General features: G+C 43.6%; 1 protein-coding gene across 5 annotated transcripts in view; it reads right to left on the minus strand.

The window, feature by feature from the left end:
• Nucleotides 1–6,192: 6,192 nt before the first annotated feature.
• LOC110530242 (partitioning defective 3 homolog) overlaps nt 6,193–24,220 on the minus strand; it is a 252,036-nt gene continuing 234,008 nt past the window's right edge. For 4 of the 5 annotated variants that reach the window (XM_021613147.2, XM_021613143.2, XM_021613144.2 and 1 more), the window contains 2 exons: nt 19,905–20,059; nt 6,193–9,142 (listed from right to left, as the gene is read on the minus strand). In XM_021613147.2, the coding sequence (XP_021468822.2) occupies nt 8,734–9,142; nt 19,905–20,059 (564 nt within the window). In that variant the 3' untranslated portion in view covers nt 6,193–8,733. Of the gene's footprint in view, nt 9,143–19,904; nt 20,060–24,220 lie in introns of those variants that run through there. The other variant, XR_005052926.1, reaches the window with a different exon arrangement.

A 24,220-nucleotide genomic window follows, 5' to 3' on the forward strand; every position in this document is an offset into this window, starting at 1 on the left:
ACAGAGCTATATAAGGACCATCCATGATGTCAAAATGATGGTTGTAAACGTGTTGAGGCTATAGTGTTCATTTATAATATCATTGTTTACACACATTGGAGTATAACAAGCTTTTATTTTGGGTTCAAATGGGTTACGTATGTTGAACTAAGCCCATGAGGCATTTATAAGTTATATTCTTCAACAATCAAATGGGTATCATTAATGTATAAGTCAAAAAATGGATGTAGCAACTGCTGATTGCCTCTTCAGCCTACACTCTATACATTATTTGGCTCTCCATTATCACTTTACAAATATACTGTAACAGATATTACACTTTCACACTCCGTACCCACCCAGGACATCCAGTTGTCGATATAGGAGGCCGGTTGTTGTTTGGGCCAAAGCCACTGCCTGAGTATGAAATCTGTCACCGAGTGCATGACCATGACATTAGTTAGTCAAAACTCTAGCCATCTATAGGGAGGGAAACTCTCTATAGGGTAAACTACCCAGGCTGGGTGGGCACCCAAAATGGCACCATATTCCCTATGTGGTTTTAACTAATTTTGACATAGTACTGCCCTATATAGGGAGCCATTTGGGACACTATGACTGGAGAACATGCCAGCCAGTATCTGAGAGCTCCAATGTCCGTCAGACAGTGATCCAGGGCGGAAGGATTTAATTCGCTAACTGGGGCATGTCAGAGCCATTTCATGGTGCATTTGACAGAGAGAAGCTGGGTGAATCGTATTGGAGTATAAATGCCTTTAGGATTCAGGGAGTCATTTATCCGCCCTGTCCTTGGCTAGTGCTGCCATGTGCCTTTCTTACTTCCCCATTAGTCAAGAACAGTAGGCATACAGTAGGCTGTGCATACTATACTGCACAAACAAAATACCTCAAATTACTTCCACCTATTGGTTTCCTTTGTCTGAGCCCCAAATAGCACTCTATTCCCTATGTAGTGCACTACTTTTGACCAGGGCCCATAGTGCCCTGGTCAAAAGAAGTGTTCTATATAGGGAATACGGGTGCATTTGGGACATTTCTTTTGTCTCCTTCAGAATTTATATTCCAGTTTCCTCCCGTGACTAGGACAGCTTCCTCTCGGAATTCCTGAATGATGCGTCACCCATAAAGACCCTATCCATCACAGAGAAAACATAGGCAAGAAACAGGTGTCACCTTTGAACAGCCCTTACTGCAGCGACCCACCCGACCTACAAACATGTTCCAAACCTGGGTTAAAATATTATTTGAAATCTTCTAAATCTTCTAAAGCGTTGGCTTTAGCCGGCATGGAGTGCCAGGCGTTTGCACTGTTGAGACTTTTACATTGGTTCCATTAAAACAGGCAAGCTCAATCAAGCACAGAGACAGTATTTCAAATTTTAAAGTGTATGAGCCCAGGTCTGACATGTTCATCAGCGTAACCGTGTAACAGAATAACTGTGTAACAGCGTAACAGAAGGATGGGGTGTAATCAACCCCACTAACTCTACCATGACGTGAGAATAATGGTGAAATAGGCCGTTTTAGAGCCCAGTGTATGTTCTACAGCTCTTCATAGAGAAGCGATCCATGACTTGATCTGCGGCGTGGCTGGGGGTTATGGGGAGAGGAGAGCATTAAATGCTCAGCGATAGCTGTTAAGAGTATGAGTAATGATGTGGCAGCACCTGCGGCTGGGATACAAACACTTTTATAACCCTCAGTCCACACCAGACTGCTGCTGCATGAAAACTCCTGAGCTGAAAACTCCTTCAGCTCCGGGGCTGAAAACAGCTACAATATAGATATAGAACAAGAAAGAGATAGACCTATCGGATGGTCTCTTGCATGTGGATTAGCACTTTTTGGATGGTCCCTTGCATGTGGATTAGCCCTTTTTGGATACTCCCTTGCATGTGGATTAGCCCTTTTTGGATACTCCCTTGCATGTGGATTAGCCCTTTTTGGATACTCCCTTGCATGTGGATTAGCCCTTTTTGGATACTCCCTTGCATGTGGATTAGCCCTTTTTGGATACTCCCCTGCATGTGGATTAGCCCTTTTGGATGGTCCCCTGCATGTGGATTAGCCCTTTTTGGGTACTCCCTTGCATGTGGATTAGCCCTTTTTGGATACTCCCCTGCATGTGGATTAGCCCTTTTGGATGGTCCCCTGCATGTGGATCAGCCCTTTTGGATGGCCCCCTGCATGTGGATTAGCCCTTTTTGGGTACTCCCATGCATGTGGATTAGCCCTTTTTGGATACTCCCTTGCATGTGGATTAGCCCTTTTTGGATACTCCCTTGCATGTGGATTAGCCCTTTTTGGATACTCCCCTGCATGTGGATTAGCCCTTTTGGATGGTCCCCTGCATGTGGATTAGCCCTTTTGGATGGCCCCCTGCATGTGGATTAGCCCTTTTTGGGTACTCCCATGCATGTGGATTAGCCCTTTTTGGATACTCCCCTGCATGTGGATTAGCCCTTTTGGATGGCCCCCTGCATGTGGATTAGCCCTTTTTGGGTACTCCCATGCATGTGGATTAGCCCTTTTTGGATACTCCCCTGCATGTGGATTAGCCCTTTTGGATGGCCCCCTGCATGTGGATTAGCCCTTTTTGGGTACTCCCCTGCATGTGGATTCACCCTTTTGGATGGTCCCTTGTATGTTAATTAATTGTTTTTGGATGGTCCCTTGTATGTGAATTAATTGTTTTTGGATGGTCCCTTGTATGTGAATCAATTGTTTTTGGATGGTCCCTTGTATGTGAATTAGCTGTTTTTGGATGGTCCCTTGTATGTGAATTAATTGTTTTTGGATGGTCCCTTGTATGTGAATTAGCTGTTTTTGGATGGTCCCTTGTATGTGAATTAGCTGTTTTTGGATGGTCCCTTGTATGTGAATCAATTGTTTTTGGATGGTCCCTTGTATGTGAATCAATTGTTTTTGGATGGCCCCTTGCACGTGGATTAACCCTTTTTGGATGGTTCCTTGTATATGAATTAATTGTTTTTGGATGGCCCCTTGTATGTGAATTAATTGTTTTTGGATGGCCCCTTGCATGTGGATTAGCCCTTTTTGGATGGTCCCTTGTATGTGAATTAGCTGCTTTTGGATGGTCCCTTGTATGTGAATTAATTGTTTTTGGATGGCCCCTTGCATGTGGATTAGCCCTTTTTGGATGGTCCCTTGCATGTGAATTCTAGAATATTGTCAAATGAATCATTGCTTGCCTCATAAGAGACAGTGCTCATTAGCTGTTTTATGTCCCATCTAAAATGTATCCTATTCTTGTTCACTGGGTATGCAGGTGTAGACCTCTGATTGTTATAGTCTTCTCGCCATACTGCTCCCATGGCAACTGTGTCCTGGAGAGGTCAACTCTGTTAACCAAAGCCAGCCTCTGAGTTGAAAGCTGAACACCAGTGTTAATCAACGTCATATATTACATTATACCATATACACGCCAAATGTTCATTTATATTGTATGTATATTTTTATACTTGTGATGAGATGTAATATGATGTGTATACATATGAGTGTAAAGGTATGATGTGTATCAAAGGTGTTTAATCAAAGCAGGCTGTGTATCCTGTGAGCTAAACACCAGCTGAGGGTGAACCCTGTGACCTCTCTGGGACCCTGGACGACCTTTACCTCAGCGTGGCGATGTTGGGCGACACTTGGAATGTTGGAACTCGGGAAAAGGCATCTCTACCACACATAGATATACTTTTACTATCATGGACAAGAATGTGTAAGGGAAAAATCTACTACAGGTTTGGAAACTATGGTGGATGTTGTTTTTTACGCAGGCAGGTCCATTGTCATTCAGCTGTCTATCATCTGGGAATTATTCATTAGTGCACACACTGAAATGTTGTTACGTTAGCCTTATTTTAAAATGGATTGCAGATTTTTTTTTTTAAATTCAATCTACACACAATACCCCTTAATAATAATATATTTGCATAAGCATTCAGACCCTTTGCTATGAGACTCTTAAATTGAGCTCAGGTGCATCCTGTTTCCATTGATCATCCTTGAGATGTTTCTACAACTTGGAGTCCATCTGTGGTAAATTAAATTTATTGGACATGATTTAGAAAAGCACACACCTGTCTATATAAGGTCCCACAGTTGACAGTACATGTCAGAGCAAAAACCAAGCCATGAGGTCAAAGGAATTGTCCGTAGAGCTCTGAGACAGGATTGTGTCGAGGCACAGATCTGGGGAAGGGTACCAACACATTTTTGCAGCATTGAAGGACCCCAAGAACACAGTGGACTCCATCATTCTTAAATGGAATGAGTTTGGAAACACTTTTCCTAGAGCTGGCAGTCCGGTCAAACTAAGCAATCGGGGGAGAATGGCCTTGGTCAGGGAGGTCACCAAAAACTTGATGGTCACTCTGACAGAACTCCAGAGTTTCTCTGTGGAGATGGGAGAAACTTCAGGAAGGGAAAGCATCTCTGCGGCACTCCACCAATCAGGCCTTTACGGTAGAGTGGCCAGACGGAAGCCACTCCTTAGTAAAAGGCACATAACAGCCAGCTTGGAGTTTGCCAAAAGGTGTCTAAAGGACTCTTAGACCATAAGAAATAAGACATTTTGGCCTGAATGCCAAGTGTCACGTCTGGAGAAAACCTGGCACCATCCCTACGGTGAAGCATGGTGGTGGCAACATCAAGCTGTGGGGATGTTTTTCAGCGGCAGGGACTGGGAGACTAGTCAGGTTTGAGGAAAAAATGAACAAAGCAAAGTACAGAGAGATTCTTGATGAAAACCTGCTCTAGAGCGCTCAGGAACTCAGACTGGGGCGAAGGTTCACCTTCCAACAGGACAAAGACCATAAGAACACAGCCAAGGCAATGCAGGAGTGGCTTCAGGATGAGTCTCAATGTCCTTGAGTGGCCCAGCCAGAGCCCGGACTTTACCTCAATCAAATATATCTGGAGAGACCTGAAAATAGCTGTGCAGCGACACTCCCCATCCAACCTGACAGAGCTTGAGAGGATCTGCAGAGAAGAATGGGAGAAACTCCCCAAATACAGGTGTGCCAAGATTGTAGCGTCATACCCAAGAAGACTCGAGGCTATATTCTTTGCCAAAGGTGCTTCAACGAAGTACTGAGTAAAGTGTCTGAATACTTATGTAAATGTTACATATTTTTTTGTCATTATGGGGTATTGTGTATAGATTGATAAGGGGGGGGGGGGGGGGGGGGGGGGATCATCCATTTTAGAATAAGGCTGTAGCCTAACAAAATGTGGAAAGTTTTCCATTAATAGGCAAATCCAGGTAGGTCCCTCCTCGTTTTGTCCCGTTTGCTTCCTTTTGGCTCCTAGTAAATACGACCCAGTAGTCAGTCCTGCGTTTGAAAATAAAGCAAAATAATGTGTGAAAGTCTCATCTCATATACTAAACAACAAAGTCAGTCATTGTCGTGACACATCCATAGCCGGGGATCAAACAGACCTGAGCTACGCAATAATACATATTTCGGTTTCCTGTAGAAGTGTCAAACAGGAAAAGACTGAAGGTTGACGACAACTCCTTCCCTGGCCGGAGGCGTAGACAACAGCATGAGGACACGGCGCTCTCTGTGGCTTATTTCTTCACTCAATGAAAGAGCACACAAAGCTATGAAGATAAAAGAACAGGATGAGATGGAAGGATTTCTTTCCTTCCACTTCTTTTTTCCTCCGCTCTCATCTCTCCGTTTTAAGAGAGCCCCCCCCCCCCCCCCACGTGGCTGAAATGGCTTAAATGGTACTTGTTTAGAATGTCAACTTTAACCCTAGTAACACACACAGTAGCCAGTGTCATTCAACAAGTCCCTTATGAGAGACAATAAGAATGACTACAATTAACAACAGGAAACACAGGGATTTAGGGATTACTAAAGCATACGAACTGCATTGACGATGCAAATGCGGACACGCAGGCACTAAGGCATATACACAAAATCACATACACAACCATACACACACAACCATACAGGGACATACATATGCACAGAGCTCTATTCAAATTCAAGATTTGAAGCTAAGAACTACAATAGCCTAATGATAAAATAGGCAAAAGCCTATTAAAGATTCAAGAGTGGATGAAACCAGACTCACTGCTACTAATGAGGATTCCTGAACCTGACACCACTGCCAGTTCATTTTTCAAAAGGACAGGATGAAGAATAGAATACATCCCAGACAGACAGTTGTAAACAGGTTGAAACCACCCTCCTTTTATTTTAAATGTGATATGTACAGGAAAAAAGGTCTGTATACATTTCTAAATACATCAGGTCAAAGTCTGAAAAACAATTGCACTGTGCTTACAATAGCTTTATACTTTAAACGTCATGATACATACATACAGCATTGTGAAGTCAGACGGGATACAAATAGACTGATCCCCTAACGCAGAGGCCTATTTTAACTTTCACTGTAAAAAAAAACTAGAACCAAACAACGAAAGCTTTTCAGGGAAACAAAAGTACCCCAAAACAATCATGACATACTGTACCGAAGAGATTCAAACGGTATGTGAAAAATACTTGTATTGGTGTGTCAGTTAGCTACAAAAAGGATCTGACCACATTGTTTTCCCTCCTCAGGCACTTATTATAGACCTCTGAACCTAGCCATGAACTAGCCTGGTCCCAAGTCTGTTTGTGCCATCTTGTTAACTGCATCCGGGCTCGAGTTTTCCCTAGGTACAGATTTAGGATCAGCTTTCCCCTCCCCCAATCATAACCATTAGTGGGGGAAATGCAAAACTAACCCAAGATCAGCGACTAGGCCGAGGGAACTTCATCCTACACCCTTGTTAACAACGATGACCGTAGACGTAAACTAGACAGCACAAACAGATCTGGAACCAGGCTAGCAATGGACACCACACAACAGATTCCCACCAGACTGCAGACATTGGCGAAGTACTGCAGAGCAGACGACATAACACTCTTATTTCCATGTTAGACATGTTCAACAGCTGATACAGGGAGTTCGCTCTCTCAAACCATGGCCTGAGTCCCAAATGGCACTCAAACTATTTAGCTCAACCATAGGGATCTGGTCAAAAGTAGTGCACTATGTAGGGAACAGAGTGGCATTTGGGACGCAGACCGCGTTAACTCACAAATGGAAGCTAATGCATTTCATATGACTGTACTTGGCGTAGGGAGAACACATTGAAGCACATCTCCAAAGCAGCGAGGTGCCAGACACTTCTGTTATAGTATACCACGAGGCGACAGAGTACATACGCCAGTCATTTTCTTTTTTTCCCCTTTTGTGTGTTCACCACACTCTCCTTTGTTCGGTTGCATTCATCTCCACCATTCTGTACATTTCATAGACATCCGAGCATCGTCACATTAAAGGCCCATTATATACAAGAGGAGAGTGACTCACTAGTTCCCAGCTATACGGCAGCTGAACGCAACTACCACTCAAACACAATTTCATATTTTTATTAACAAAGGAAGATGGGTCGATTAAACCGAAATCTTGCATCAGTATTCCGATTGTCTCTCTTTCTGTTTCTTTGTGGAGCGAAACCGTGATGTGGCCCTCCACTCTGGAACAGCCTCTTGCGACTGTGTTCTGTTCTTTGGCTGTGGCAGGCAGCAGGTGGCTTGTGATGAAAAATTCAGTGCAGGGCTGACGGGGGAAGAGGAGAGGTGGGGAGGAGGAGAGGATGGAGCCAGAGACAGGCAGACAGGCAGGCCAGGTTAGCCGTGCCCAGAGCAGAGAGGCCAGGCAGTGGATCAGAGACCTCTCTCTCACTCTCTGTGAAGACGACACACACATGAATCATTTATGAGGGGCCTTCATTAATAACCAGTGCCTATGCCCTCCTTCTCCCCCTCCTTTAACACACTCCCTCTCTTTCCACTCCCTCTTTCTTTTCTCGAACCCTCTGGGGACTACTGAAGGGGCTTCTCATAAAGACAAAAACGATTAAAACAGATAAATAGAATACTGAGAGAAGCTCAGCGTTGTTATTTTGATTTAGTGTTAGAGTAGTACTGTCTAGGCAGCCCAGGGGTGGGCAAGGGGCAGGGGTGACAGGTCATGTAGGAGCCATGGTTAACACCACCAGACCACAATGGAAGTGTCAATGATGGAGACCACACCACACTCGCACATCGCTCACTCACATTCAGACACACGGCCTCTCTCACATGCACGCATGCACACACACCCACACATACACACTTGTCCATGGCTTAAAATAACGGCCGTTTGCCTATCTGTTTGATTGTCAGAGCGTGAGGGTAACAGATGTCTGTGAATCACACAACACTACTACCCAGAAAGCATTGTGACCATAAATACAGAAAGTCTCACTTAACAACAAACAGTCTGTAGGAGGGGAACATGACTGACTAGGACTGAATGGAAGACTAAGAGGTCACATCCAGGGTAAGCCATTAATTCAAACACCCACTGTGCAGTCCCTAACTCTTCTTAGATCAATCTCGGCAAATCAGCTCCTCAAACTGTGGCCCCCTCTTGCCTGTCCCTATCCTTACCCCTATCCCCTCAGGAGTGGAAGGAGCTTCCCCATTCTATGCTAAGCAGCTCCTCAAGTTGTCCACATCTTCCACAACAGTGGCCCCTCTTGTCTGTCCTGTCCCTATCTCCTCAGGAGTTGCTGCTAAGCAGCTCCTCAAGTTGTCCATATCCAGTGCCACCAATTGTGGCCTCCTCTTGGAAGCCCTGTCCCTTCCCCTTTCCTCTGTTCCCTCAGGAGTAGAAGGGCCTTCCCTTCTCGGGCCCCTGCAGCTTGTTGAGCCTGGCCAGCTGGGAGGGCGAGGGGGGTACGTCCTGTCTATAGGGACCCTTAGGCGAAACAGGGTCCTTGTGAGCCGAGTACCCGTCATAGGTGTTGTTCCCGGGGTGTTCCTGCGGGGGCGCTAGCAGTAGCTGCTTCCCTTTGGCCTCCTGCTCCCTGCGTCTCTGCTCCTGCCTCAGCAGCTCCTGGGCCTCCAGGAGGACGCGGGCATTCACGCCGCTCATCCCCGGGTAGCCGTTTCTGGAGCCCTTGTAGCTAGAGTAGCGAGGGTTCTCCTTGGCCGTCTGGAAGCCATCACCCGGCGGGTAGACCTTGTCCCAGGAGTCCTGCGAGATGGAGCTGGGGTTCTTCCTGGGTTGCCTGTGGAGGGAGAGGGAAAGCGTGAATGAAAGGAAGTGCGAGACACGAGTGAACGGAGCGTTTTAAAGAGGAAGAGTGCATTGACTCAGAAAGAGAAGGGTGAGAAAGTGAGAGAAAAGGTGAGACTACAGAAATAGAATGACTAGAATGGGATTCCATATTCAAGCCAATAATCCCATAATGGGTGGACTGGACTGGTGTCTATTTATACTGTACCCATGGGAATAAAACAGGCTGCCATTTAGAGTGTGCCAGTGGTGATGCTATTTCTACGGGTGAGACACGAGTGAAGATGTTAAGAGGGTTTTAAAGAGAAGGGGTGCAATGACTCGGAAAGAGGAGATTCCACAGAGAGAGGCCGGGCCAGACAAAGCCCAGCACCACCCATAACCAATAGGCAATTTAGCACACAATAAAAACATAGAAACACATTAACCTAGAGGGACAGTGACACAGCCATTTCCATCCATATAACCCTTTTGTGAAGGACAGACCGGCCCATTGGGTTTGACAGGCAGTAATAGCAGCCGTGCTGCAAATGAGACTCAACCGGACCCACTATGTCACTCTGACGGTTTCACAGTAGAAATCTGACATGGTATTTAAAAAGGAGGAGCTGTCAGCCTCCTTCTTCCATACAACATACAGTCAGTCAGCCCTGCAGATGTGTGTGTGTGTGACATCACCCCGACTCATGCTTGACTGGGCACTTTGTGAGCTCTCTGTGTTCAGCCCATATGATATGCATGAGTGTTCAGGCCTAGAGCACTGCTTATCTCAAGGGCAGGAGAAATGGAATAGACTGAATAACATCAACAAACCAGACCTGGGTTCAAACACCATTTGAAATAATTTCAAATCCTTAATCTGTGCTTGATTGAGCTTGTCTGATGGACCAACAGAATAGTGCCAAAACTGTAAACCCCACCCACCTGGCACTCTAGGCAGGATAGAGCAAACACTCAAAGTATATGAAAGATTTCAAATAGTATTTGAACCCAGGTCTGCAACTAACAGGCTTTTGTCTCAGAGCCATGCATAATTAGTGGATTTATCAACCAACTGTGAAGAAGAAACCATATTATTTCTGTATTTGAAGAATCATTTGAAGAACCACTATAATGAAAAATGTGTGTGATACCAGACCTTTGTGTGAAGATGACCAGTTAAAAATATACTGACCAAAAATATCAACTCAACACGCAACAATTTCATTGATTTTACAGAGTTACAGTTCATATGAGGAAATCAGTCAGTTTAAATAAATAAATCATGCCCTAATCTATGGATTTCACATGACTGGGAATAAAGATATGCATCTGTTGCTCATAGATACCTTTTAAAAAAAGGGCCTCACAATCTCTTCATAGTATCTCTTTGCATTCAAATTGCCATCGATAAAAATGCAATCGTGTTTGTTGTCCGTAGCTTACGCCAGCCCATACCATAAACCCACCGCCACCACGGGGCAGTCTGTTCACAAAGTTGACATCAGCAAACTGCTCGCCCATACGACGCAATACACGTGGTCTGCGGTTGTGAGGCCGGTTGGACGTACTGCCAAATTCTCAAAAATGGTAAAGAAATTGAGAGAAATTAGAGGAATTAACATTCAATTGGCAACAGCTCCGGTGGACATTCCTGTAACCAGCATGCCAATTGCACACTCCCTCCAAACATTGTGTTTTGTGACAAAACTGCACATTTTAGAGTGGCCTTTGTCCCCAGCACAAGATGCACCTGTGTAATGATCATGCTGTTTAATCAGATTCTTGATATGCCACACCTGTTAGGTGGATGGATTATCTTGGCAAAGGAGAAATGCTCAATAACAGGGATGTAAACACATTTGTGCACATCATTTGAGAGAAATAAGCTTTTTGTGCGTAAGGAAAAAAATATTTTATTTCAGCTCATGAAACATGGGACCAACAATTTAAATGTTGCATTTCTATTTTTGTTCCGTGTAGATATGCTTTCTTTCAACCCATAACATACAGCACCAGTCAAAAGTTTGGACACACGTACTCATTCAAGGGTTTTTCTTTATTTTTTACTATTTTCTACATTGTAGAATAATAGTGAAGACATCAAAACTATGAAATAAGCAAAAAAAGTATTAAACAAATGTTATATTTGAGATTCTTCAAAGTAGCCACCCTTTGCCTTGATGACAGCTTTTCACACTCTTGCCATTCTCTCAACCAGCTTCATGAGGTTGTCACCTGGAATGCATTTCAATTAACAGGTGTGCCTTGTTAAAAGTTATTGTGGAATTTCTTTCCTTCTTAATGTGTTTGAGCCAATCAATCTCAGTCAGCTGTGTTGTGATAAGGTAGGGGTGGTATACAGAAGATAGCCCTATTTGATAAAAGACCAAGTCCATATTATGGCAAGAACAGCTCAAATAAGCAAAGAGAAACTAAAGTTACTTCAAGAGCAGTCGCAAAAACCATCAAGCGCTATAATGAAACTGTCTGTCATGAGGAACTCCACAGGAAAGGAAGACCCAGAGTTACCTCTGTTGCAGAGGTATAAATGCTTTGCAGAGTTCAAGTAACAGACACATCTCAACATCAACTGTTCAGAGGAGACTTCATGAATCAGGACTGCAATATCGAATTGCTGCAAAGAAACCACTACTAAAAGGACGCCAATAAGAAGAAGAGACTTACTTGGGCCAAGAAACACGAGCAATGGACACAAGACCAGTGGAAATCTATCATTTGGACCGATGAGTTCCCACAGTGAAGCATGGAGGAGGTGGTGTGATGGTGCTTTGCTGGTGACACTGTCTGTGTTTTATTTAGAATTCAAGGCACACGTAACCAGCACAAGTACAAAAGCATACTGCAGCAATACGCCATCCCATCTGGTTTGCACTTAGTCGAACTATCATGAACCCAATTGAAATGATTTGGGATGAGTTGGACCACAGAGTGAAGGAAAAGCAGCCAACAAGTGTTCAGCATATGTGGGAACTCCTTCAAGACTGTTGGAAAAGCATTCCAGGTGACAACCTCATGCTGTCATCAAGGCAAAGTGTAGCTACTTTGAAGATTCTAACATCGAAAATATTGTTTCATTTGTTTAACACTTTGTTTGCTTACCACATGATTCCATGTGTGTTATTTCATAGTTTTGATGTCTTCACTATTATTCTACAATGTAGAAAATAAAGAAAACCCTTGAATGAGTAGGTGTGTCCAAACTTTTGACAGGTACTGTACATTGAAACACAAACCCAACTATCTACATTAAACCCCTGGTTGAACAATTCCAATTTCAAAAGAGGGGTCTCTTCATCCTCCACATATGATTTCATTTCATTGACATAAAAGGACAATTGGGCCGTTTCTCTGTGAGTAATGTAAACCAGCTATCTCTTCTCCATTAAATATTGTGCCAGTACTGTACATATGATGTAAAAAGAGAAAGCGAGAGGAGGGATGGAGGAGGAACATGTGGCATTAGTGACATTCTCTATGTCCCAAATGGCACACTATTCCATTCCCTCAGTGCACAACCATAGGGCTCTGGTCAAAAGTAGTGCACTATATGGGGAATAGGGTGCCATTTGGGACGCACTTAGACAGTCAGTGTTCTAAAGAGACCAAAGCTACGGCAGCTGTTGCAATGGGAGGCCCTTTGGTCCTGCTGTAAATGGCACGACTTTTGCTGTGTGATCAATGCTGTTTCATTGATGAATATCAATATCAATATGGGCTCTCAACAACAACAAATGATGCATTTGAATTGGAACCCCTTGTTTATCAAAGCTTCCCCAAGAGGAAACTGACCTTTATCTGAAACGAAAGCTGTTTTTGAAGGCATAGGCCATGATTCAGCCATTCAACCAACGACAGCAATTGTGTGTGTGTGTGTGTGTGTGTGTCTGGGGCCATATGAAATCCATCAAAATCACACAAGCTGATACCAGGCCCCATATTACTCCAAGGCTGTGGTCTGGTCATCCAATGGCATTTTGAAGGTAAACAATCAGATTCTTAAAATAATACAAAACAGGTTTATCCAAACAACTGGCCTTAATAGAATTACAATGAAATTACACCACAAAGCCACAGGATGTTTCTTTGACCAGGCATCGGAGACATTGGTACAATAAATCTCCGCTTTAAAACGGATTTGCTTCTTCAAATATTTAACAAGCGGGATTCTGTATCAACAACCGAGGATTAAGCAGCATTGATGAAGTACTAGCTCGGAGACTAGGAGATTACATCTTGGTGATAAGTCATTGCTGACTGGAGAATGTAGGGTCGAGAGCATACGGGGGATTTACTGTTACATACACAAAAGTATGTGGACACCCCTTCAAATGAATGGATTTGACCATTTCAGCCACACCCGTTGCTGACAGGTGTATAAAATCGACCACACGGCCATGCAATCTCCATAGACAAACATTGGCTGTAGAACGGCCTCACCGAAGAGTTCAGTGACTTTCAACATGGCACTGTCATAGGACGCCATCTTTCCAATAGTCAGATCGTCAATTTTCTGCCCTACTAGAGCTGCCCAGGTCAACTGTAAGTGGTGTTATTGTGAAGTGGAAAGGTTTTGAAGCAACAATGGCTCAGTCGCAAAGTGGTAGGCCACACAAGCTCACAGAACGGGACTGCCGAGTGCTGAAGTGCGTACAAATCGTCTGTTACAAACTGCCACTGGAAGCAAAATCAACCCAATAACTGTTCGTCGGGAGCTTCATGAAATGGGTTTCCATGGCAGAGCAGCCGCACACAAGACTAAGATCACCATGCACAATGACAAGCATCGGCTGGAGTGGTGCAAAGCTCGCCGCCATAGGACTCTGGAGCAGCGGCAACTCGTTCTCTGGAGTGATGAATCACGCTTCACCATCTGGCAGTCGACAGACTAATCTGGGTTTGGTGGATGCCAGGAGAACTCTACCTGCCCAAACGCACAGTGCCTTCTGTAAAGTTAGGTGGAGGAGGAATAATGGTCTGGGCTGTTTTTCCATGGTTAGGACTAGGCCCCTTAGTTCCAGTGAAGGGAAATCTTAACGCTACAACATTCAATGACATTCTAGATGATTCTGTGCTTCCAACTTTGTGGCAACAGTTTGGGGAAGGCCCTTTCCTTTTTCAGCATGACAATGCCCCCGTGCACAAATCAAAGTCCATACAGAATTGGTTAGTCGAGATCGGTGTGGAAGACCTCGACTGGCCTGCACAGAGCCCTGTCCTCAACCCCATCAAACACCGTTGGGATGAATTGTAACACCGGTGCCCAACCTCACTTATGCTCGTGGCTGAATGGAAGCAAGTCCACGCAGCAATGTTCCAACATCTAATGGAAAGCTTTCCCAGAAGAATAGAGGCTGTTATATCAGCAAAGAGGGGACCAACTCCTTAGTAATATGCCTACGATCTTGGAATGAGCAGGTGTCGACATATTTTTGGTCATGTAGTGTATCTCAGGTTACTGTAAAATGTGTCTCTTGGTTCAAACTCACCACTGACTGTACTAGTTAGCATACAGTATCATGGTTCAGCTGGACCACATGCTTCCTCCAGTTTCTATGGTCGCTAGCAAGGTTTGCAATTTGATGTGGTTAGACCTACTTGTTTTCAACATTTACTAGGCCTTGACAGTTTAGTGTATTGTAATTGTGGAGGGTTTGGGGAAAACCACCCCCTAAAGTTAATTAAACTGATTACAGTTTGCCCCCCCCCCCCACACACCTGTACATGTAACGGATGTGAAACGGCTAGCTTAGTTAGCGTGGGCGCTAAATAGCGTTTCAATCAGTGACGTCACTTGCTCTGAGACCTTGAAGTAGTAGTTCCCCTTGCTCTGCAAGGGCCGCGGCTTTTGTGGAGCGATGGGTAACGATGCTTCGTAGGCGTCAGTTGTTGATGTGTGCAGAAGGTCCCTGGTTCGCGCCCGGGTATGGGCGAGGGGACGGTTTAAAAATTATACTGTTACATACACACACTCATCGCTACCACAAAACATCTACCATTCACAGTCCAGTCAAGCTCATTTAGCAGCTTCCCACTACACAAGCATGACCTATCCTATAATCCCTCAGCCAATCACAAACATGAACTATCCTCTAACCCCACAGCCAATCATAAGCCACAGACGGACACACCACTTCCTGTAATAACACACATATCACATAGATCAAAGGTAACCACATTATCTCAGATTAGTGTGATCATGTCAGATTACTGGGGCTGGTAACGCAATACAGCCTGGCTGCATCGCAAATGGCAACCTATGCCTTACATCATGACTACTTTGACAGGGCCCAGACCTACATAAAGGGTACTTTATGTAGAGAATAGGGGGCCATTTGGGACGCAGGCCCAGACTATGGTTTCACAACACATCACTGGGGGCACATTGCCTACCCTCCAGGACACCTACAGCACCTTCACAGGAAGGCCAAAAAGATCATCAAGGACATTAACCACCCAGTTACTCAACCCTGCACCTTTAAGGCTGCTGCCCTACATACAGTTGAAGTTAAATTTTATATACACCTTAGCCAAACACATTTAATCTCAGTTTTTCACAATTAATCCTAGTAAACATTCTCTGTTTTAGGTCAGTTAGGGTCACCACTTTATTTTAAGAATGTGAACTGTCAGAATAATAGTAGAGAGAATTATTTATTTCAGCTTTCATTTCTTTCATCACATTCCCAGCAGGTCAGAAGTTTACATGCACTCAATTAGTATTTGGTAGCACTGCCTTTAACCTCTAGTGACTTCCTATCCCGCATGAGGGAAAGTAATCATCGACTGACACTAATTAGCATAACGCAACGGACATAAATATTCCTAGAAAATATTCCTATTCATGAAAATCACAAGTGAAATATTTTGAGACACAGTTTAGCCTTTTGTTAATCATCCTGTCATCTCAGATTTTCAAAATATGCTTTACAGTCAAAGCTAGAAAAGCATTTGTGTAAGTTTCTCAGTTTTTCACAATTAATCCTAGTAAACATTCTCTGTTTTAGGTCAGTTAGGATCACCACTTTATTTTAAGAATGTGAACTGTCAGAATAATAGTAGAGAGAATTATTCATTTCAGCTTTAATTTCTTTCATCACATTCCCAGCGAGTCAGAAGTTTACATGCACTCAATTAGTATTTAGTAGCACTCCCTTTAAATTGTTTAAGGGCTGCAATCCCGTTAACGGGATTGATATGACAACAGCCAGTGAAAGTGCAGAGTGCCAAATTCAAACAGAAATCTCATAATTAAAATTCCTCAAACATACATGTATTTTATACCATTTTAAAGGTCATCTTTTTGTTAATCCCACCAACGTGTCCAATTTCAAATAGGCTTTACAGCAAAAGCACCACAAACGATTATGTTAGGTCAACGCTAAGTCACAGAAGAATTCTGCCATTTTTCCAGCCAAAGAGAGGAGTCACAAAAAGCACAAAGAGAGATAAAATGAATCACTAACCTTTGATGATTTTCATCAAATGACACTCATAGGACTTCATGTTACACAATAGATTTCAAAAAAACTTTACGGAAAAAGCAAACCATGCAATAATCTGAGTACAGCTTTCAGACAACAAAGGAGCCAAAAAGATATCCGCCATATTGGGTAGTCAACAGAAGTCAGAAACAGCATTAGAAATATTCACTTACCTTTGATGATCTTCATCAGAATGCACTCCCAGGAATCCCAGTTCCACATTAAATGTTTGATTTAGTTCGATAATGTCCATCATTTATGTCCAAAGACCTACTTTTGTTAGCACGTTTGGTAAACAAATCCAAAGTCATGAAGAGCGTTCCCTTGTTGCAGACGAAATGTCAAAAAGTTACGTTACTGTCCGTAGAAACTTGTCAAACTAAGTATAGAATCAATCTTTAGGATGTTTTTAACATAAAACGTCAATAATATTCCAACAGGAGAATTCCAAGGTCTGTAGAAAAGCAATGGAACGAGAGCTAACTCTCTCGTGACCGCGCCTCAGAGCCTGTGGCAATCGACCAGACACCTGGCTCAAACAGCCCTTATGAGCCCCCACTTCACAACAGAATCCTCAAACAAGTTTCTAAAGACGGTTGACATCTAGTGGAAGCCTTAGGAAATGCAACATAACCAATATCCCACTGTGCATTCAATAAGGGCTGGGTTGAAAATCAACCAACCTCAGATTTCCCACTTCCTGTTTGGATTTCTTCTCAGGTTTTTGCCTGCCATATGAGTTCTGTTATACTCACATACATCATTCAAGCAGTTTTAGAAACTTCAGAATGTTTTATATCCAATACTAACAATAATATGCATATATTAGCAACTGGGACTGAGGAGCAGGCCGTTTACTCTAGGCACCTTTCATCCAAGCCAGTCAATATTGCCCCTGCAGCCATAAGAAGTTTTAACTTGGGTCAAACGTTTCAGGTAGCCTTCCACAAGCTTCCCACAATAAGTTGCGTGAACTTTGGCCCATTCCTCCTGACAGAGCAGGTGTAACTGAGTCAGGTTTGTAGGCCTCCTTGCTCGCACACACTTTTTCAGTTCTGCCCACAAATGTTCTATGGGACTGAGGTCAGGGCTTTGTGATGGCCACTCCAATACCTTGACTTTGTTGTACTTAAGCCATTTTGCCACAACATTTGAAGTATGCTTGGGGTCATTGTCTATTTGGAAGACCCATTTGGAAGACCAAACTTTAACTTCCAGACTGATGTCTTGAGATGTTGCTTCAATACATCCACAATGTCCTTTCCTCATGATGCCATCTATCTTGTGAAGTGCACCAGTACCTCCTGCAGCAAAGCACCCCCACAACATGATGCTGCCACCCCTGTGCTTCATGATTGGGATGGTGTTCTTCGGCTTGCAAGCCTCCCCCTTTTTGCTCCAAACATAACGATGGTCATTACGGCCAAAGAGTTATATTTTTCTTTCATCAGACCAGAGGACATTTCTCCAAAAAGTACAATCTTTGTCTCCATGTGCAGTTGCAAACCGTAGTCTGTTTTTTTATGGCGGTTTTGGAGCAGTGGCTTCTTCCTTGCTGAGCGGCCTTTCAGGTTATGTCGATATAGGACTCGTTTTACTGTGGATATAGATACTTTTGTACCCGTTTCCTCCAGCATCTTCACAAGGTCCTTTGCTGTTGTTCTGGGATTGATATGCACTTTTCACAATAAAGTACATTCATCTCTAGGAGACAGAACAAGTCTCCTTCCTAAGCGGTATGACGGCTGCGTGATCCTATGGTGTTTATACTTGCATACTATTGTTTATACAGATGAATCTGGTACCTTCAGGCATTTGGAAATTGCTCCCAAGGATGAACCAGACTTGTGGAGGTCTACAATTTTTTTTTGATGATCTTCGGATGTTTTCACTCACAAGACTCCCAGTTACAAAACAAATGTTCCTTTTGTTCCATAAAGATTATTTTTATACCTAAAATACCGACGTTTGTTTGTCGCGTTATGTTCAGAAATCCATAGGAATGAGCGGTCACGACAACGCAGACGGAAATTCCAAATAGTCTTCATAATGTCCACAGAAACATGTCAAACGTTTTTTATAATCATTCCCCAGGTAGTTTTTAAAATATATATTCGATAATATATCAACCGAGTGTGTAGCTTTTTCCATAACAGCGGGAGGAACAATGGCCGCTTCACTCAATTGCGCACCATCTCACTCTGAGAGCCCCCACCTCTCCACTTACGCAATGTGATGCTTCACGCTCATTTTTCAAAATAAAAGCCAGAAACTATGTCTAAAGACTGTTGACACCTTAGAGAAGCCACAGAAAAAGGAATCTGGTGGATATCCCTTTAAATGGAGGACAGGCACGCACAGGAACACAGAGGTTTCAAAATAAGAGGCTCTTCCTGATTGGTTTATCCTCAGGCTTTCGCCTGCAATATCAGTTCTGTTATACCCACAGACAATATTTTTACAGTTTTGGAAACTTTAGAGTGTTTTCTATCCTAATCTGTCAATTATATGCATATTCTAGCATCTGGTCATGAGAAATAGGCCGTTTACTTTGGGAACGTTATTTGTGGAGTGGTTGAAAAATGAGTTTTAACGACTCCAACTGTACATAGACATGGAATCAATGGTCTCTTTAATAATGGAACACTAGTCACTTTAATCATGTTAACATACTGTATTATATTCTACTGTATTTTAGTCAATGCCACTCCGACATTGCACTTCCTAATATTTATATATTTCTTTATTCAATTTTTTTACTTCAGATGTATGCATATTGTTGTGAATTGTTAGATCCTACTGCCCTGTTGGAGCTAGGAACACAAGCATTTCGCTACACCCGCATTAACATCTGCTAAAAATGTGTGAGACCAATAACATTTGATTTGTGCTTGACAGGAATTACCCATTTGTATATGTAGTAGACTGATAATATCAGGCTGATGTTATATATATGAAAGCATATTACCATGATCACGGCAATCAGCCAAACGGTTAGGAGCATTGGGCCAGTTACCGAAACATCTCTTGTCCAAATCCCTGAGCCGACTAGGTGAAAAATTTGCCGTTGTGCCCTTGAACAAGGCACTTAACCCTAATCGCTCCTGTAATTCACTCTGGATAAGAGCGTCTGCTAAATGATTCAAATGTAAATTGAAAAAATATAGGGATTATGTTGAACGAGGAAAACATTGTGTGGCCTATGTGTGTTCTCTCTCCCTCACTGTTACGCAGACACGCATGCACACACACACACACCCCCTCACTCACCGTGGCAGGGAGCTGTACTGTCTCTGCGCCTGTTGGAAGGCGTCTCTCTCCTCCTGCCTCTGTCTCTGTCTCTGCACCTCTACAGACACAGAGTGTCGGCCTGTCTGTTGTCCGTCTGTCTGGTACGGGCTTGGGCCTGTGTTGGTGTTGTTGGGCTGAAAGAGGGAGGGGCCAACATCCCGGTTATTCAACACACACAACTATCCGACACATACAGTGCACCAGAGCCTTACATTTAAGAGTGTGGACATTGAGATTCGACCAAATGTATTAGGATGCATTTACAGTGCATCTGTGAATCTATGAATAAATAGAAGGGACTAAAAGTTGGCCAAACTCTCTAAATATATGGCTCTGCAATACTTACCAGGAGCCATCAAGACATGGCCTGCTCTTGTCCTTCACCGTGGCCAGGTCAAACAGAGGTTAGACTGACAGACAGAGAGGAGGACGGAGGAGCATGCTGGTGACGCAGGGTGGACGGAGATGAGATGGATGTTAGTACTGCAGGTGTATACGAAGCCTCTCAGCCGACGCCCTAGCGCAGGTCATTAACCGTCCTGAACAGCCAGAGCGCACGCCACGGAGGAACAGCGTCGTCATTCACTTATCTCCAGCTCCTCCTGGCATGTGACTGTGGATGCCTCCCAAATGGCACCCTACAGTATAACCTACATTTTTGACCAGCGCACTGTATATGGGAATAGGGTGCCATTTGAGTCACACATCCCATATATCCTCGACGGAACACATTGAAACATGTCGAGGAATGACTAACTACCACGCCTTCTTTCTCCTTCCCCATCTTTCATCAGCGAGGAGGTGGGTGTAATGGCTGCGGATCAGTCATAACACAAAGGCTATCTAATTACTTTGATGGGCCATGCCAAGTATTCATACAGAGTGCCACGCTCTAGTGGTGGAAGGGCCATAAAGCAATTTGTCCCGTCATCGCAGGGAGGACCTCCGAGACACCCACATTAAACCTAATGAATCCTTTTAATCATCTGGGATTGATTGGCATAACCTGGGCTGTTGGGCGCGCTGTCGCACTCTGTTGCCATGGCGATGCCAGCCAGGCCATGGACACCTAATAGGTAGCTCCTCGCCATCCATATCGCTAGCTAGATGTGTTCCAGATGTGAATTTCACTGTGCATATTACATATTGCATACGTAAATTACAGTTTGCAATATGGTGTGATTGGATATACTTGATCCCTTTAGTGTCTTGAAATAATAACTTTGTAAGACAAGGAAACAAAGCTAGAAAACCACAACCTATAAAGCTTATCAAGGTATTAAAATGAACGCGGAAGGCGCTAAAATAAAATACAGAGAGGCAATATAAACGCTTCTGGCTGGCGAAAGCAGCCCCCGTGGACGCACTGCTCTTAGTGTGGTAAATGACCGCAATAACGGTTCCCCAACGCAGAAGTAACACAGTCGATCAGTCACTGTGATCGAATTAGCCCAAGGAAACCATGGTCGTGTTCAGTAGGGCACACCGTAGCAAAAAGTTGCAAAGTGACAATCTGTGTTGTTATTGGACGAGTTTAGGTAGTACCCATTGCCAAAACGTTTCTTCCCTACAGAATACAAGCCAGATTCTGCCGCTCTCCTCTGGACCATAGTACTACAGTGAGAAATATACCATCCAGAGGGGTAGCAATCAGAGGTAGAGCTGTCTAACCTCCGCTAACCAGGAACACCTAACAAAACAGCATGCAGGACCAGATCATTAAGGAAATGATTTGCAGCACAACTACAGACATGCTGGATTCCAGACAGCAGTCCCCAGCGGGCTATAGGGGAGATAATGCACAGGGCTGGCCTGACCTGTAATATCAAAGCCTGCTAAGAACACTCACAGTGACAGGGTCAGTGCTTCCACATGGCGGGACTCTCCCTTCATTGTTTACCCTATGGGCCCCAGAATGGAATTCCCAGAACTCTTTTCACCTTGTGTATGTAGAGAAGTCATTCTTCTTACTGACTTGACCATAGAAATAGAATTACTAGAACGGACATTCCCATTCAAGTCAGCGTTCTGTAATCGGTGGGCCAGCGGCCATATTGAGTGCGGTCTACCCCTTGTGTAATTCTATTTCTTTGGACTTGTGACACTAGTCTAGACCGAACACTATGGCCACTACAGAAGATGTTAATTGAACGTTATGTGCTGAGTCTGTCTCCTTACTCTAAATGGAATGGAGTGGGTGGGGCTGGACTGATGGGGTTAATGTTCTGATGTATAGGGCCTCTTAGTCTGATCAATTCACTCTAATAGTGAGACAGCTACAAATGCTTTCTGCGTCCCAAATAGCACTCTATCCCCTATATTGTGAACAAAGCATTGCACTATGAATGTTCAAGTGCATGAGTTTTTCCACATTTTGTTATAGCCTTATTCTAAAGTTGATTAAATAAAAAATAAAAATAAATAAATACATGATATACTTGGGTATTCAGACCCTACATATTCCTACAACTTGATTGGAGTTCACCTGTGGTAAATTCAATTGATTGGACATGATTTGGAAAGGCACACAAATCAAATCAAACCACCTGTCTATACAAGGTCCCACAGCTGACAGCGCATGTAAGAGGAAAAACCAAGGCATGAGGTTGAAAGAATCGTCCATAGAGCTCTGAGACAGGATTGTGTCGAGGCACAGATCTGGGAAGGGTACCAAAACATTTCTGCAGCATTGAAGGTCCCCAAGAACACAGTGGCCTCCATCTTTCTTAAATGGAAGAAGTTTGGAACCACCAAGACTCTTCCTAGAGCTGGCTGCCTGGCCAAACTGAGCAATCGGGGGAGAAGGGCCTTGGTGAGGGAGGTGACCAAGAACCTGATGGTCACTCTGACAGAGCTCCAGAGATCCTCTGTGTAAATGGGAGAACCTTCCAGAAGGACAACCATCTCTGCAGCACTCTACCAATCAGGCCTTTATGGTAGAGTGGCCAGACGGAAGCCACTCCTTAGTAAAAGGCACATGACAGCCGCTTGGAGTTTCCCAAAAGGCAACCCTCAGACCATGAGAAACAAGATTCTCTGGTCTGATAAAACCATGATTGAACTCTTTGGCCTGAATGCCAAGCGTCACATTTGGAAGAATCCTGGCACCATCCCTACGGTGAAGCATGGTGGTGGAAGCATCATGTTGTGGAGATGTTTTTCAGCGGGAGGGTCTTCAAGACTACTCAGGATCGAGGAAAAGAAGAATGGAACAAATGTACAGAGAGATTACTGATGAAAATCTGCTCCAGAGCGCTCAGGACCAGAGACTAGGGATTAAGGTTCACCTTCCAACAGGACAAAGACCTTAAGAACACAGCCAAGACAACGGAGGAGTGGCTTTGGGACAAGTCTCTGAATGTCCTTGAGTGGCCCAGTCAGAGCCCGGACTTGAACCCGATCAAACATCTCTGGAGAGACCTGAAAATAGCTATGCAGCAACGCTCCCCATCCAACCTGACAGAGCTTGAGAGGATCTGCAGAGAAGAATGGGAGAAACTCCCCAAATACAGGTGTGCCAAGCTTATATTGTCATACCCAAGAAGACCCAAGACTGTAATTGCTGCCAAAGGTGCTTCAACAAATGATTGAGTAAAAAAGTATTAAAAAAACTGTTTTCGTTTTGTTATTATGGGGTAATTGTGTGTAGATGGATGAGGGGAAAAAATTATTTAATCAATTTCAGAACAAGGCTGTAATGTAACAAAATGTGGAAAAAGTCAAGGGGTCTGTATACTTTCTGAAGACACTCTATATGCACAGGGAGCATAATTGAGTTTTCAGCGACATATGTTACCATTTTCCATAATTTGGCAATCAGTATGGCAGAGAAAAAAAAAATCTAAGAACACAAAATTACTGTTGATTACTATGCGGTTCTGTAAGACGTTGGTTATTCTGTTATTTAGAAATAAATTGTGATGGCAATTATGTCTGACTCCCTTCAATGGTGCGGTCATGGGAACAGGGTAACTTTGCTTTCTATCGGTAATGTAAATAAACAATGTGATGGTATTATCAAGGACTTTAAATCGGCAATCAGCAGTTGAAACAACGTGATTTGGTAAAAAGCGGAGTGTAGGGGCTGGAGAAATGTGACCGCTCGCAAATTCAGACAGCTCTGCTGGCAAGGACAAACCATCCCATATATCAAATGTATAGTTTAAACCATGTTTTGAGGCTATGTAGTGTTTGTTACATTTACATTGTTTACAAACACTGGAGAAAAACAAGCTTATATTTCGGGTTCTGATGGGGTACGACAGTTGAACTAAGCTCATGTGGCATTTATAAGT

This window comes from Oncorhynchus mykiss, chromosome 8, assembly GCF_013265735.2.
Source record: "Oncorhynchus mykiss isolate Arlee chromosome 8, USDA_OmykA_1.1, whole genome shotgun sequence".
NCBI classification, from domain to species: Eukaryota; Metazoa; Chordata; class Actinopteri; order Salmoniformes; family Salmonidae; genus Oncorhynchus; species Oncorhynchus mykiss.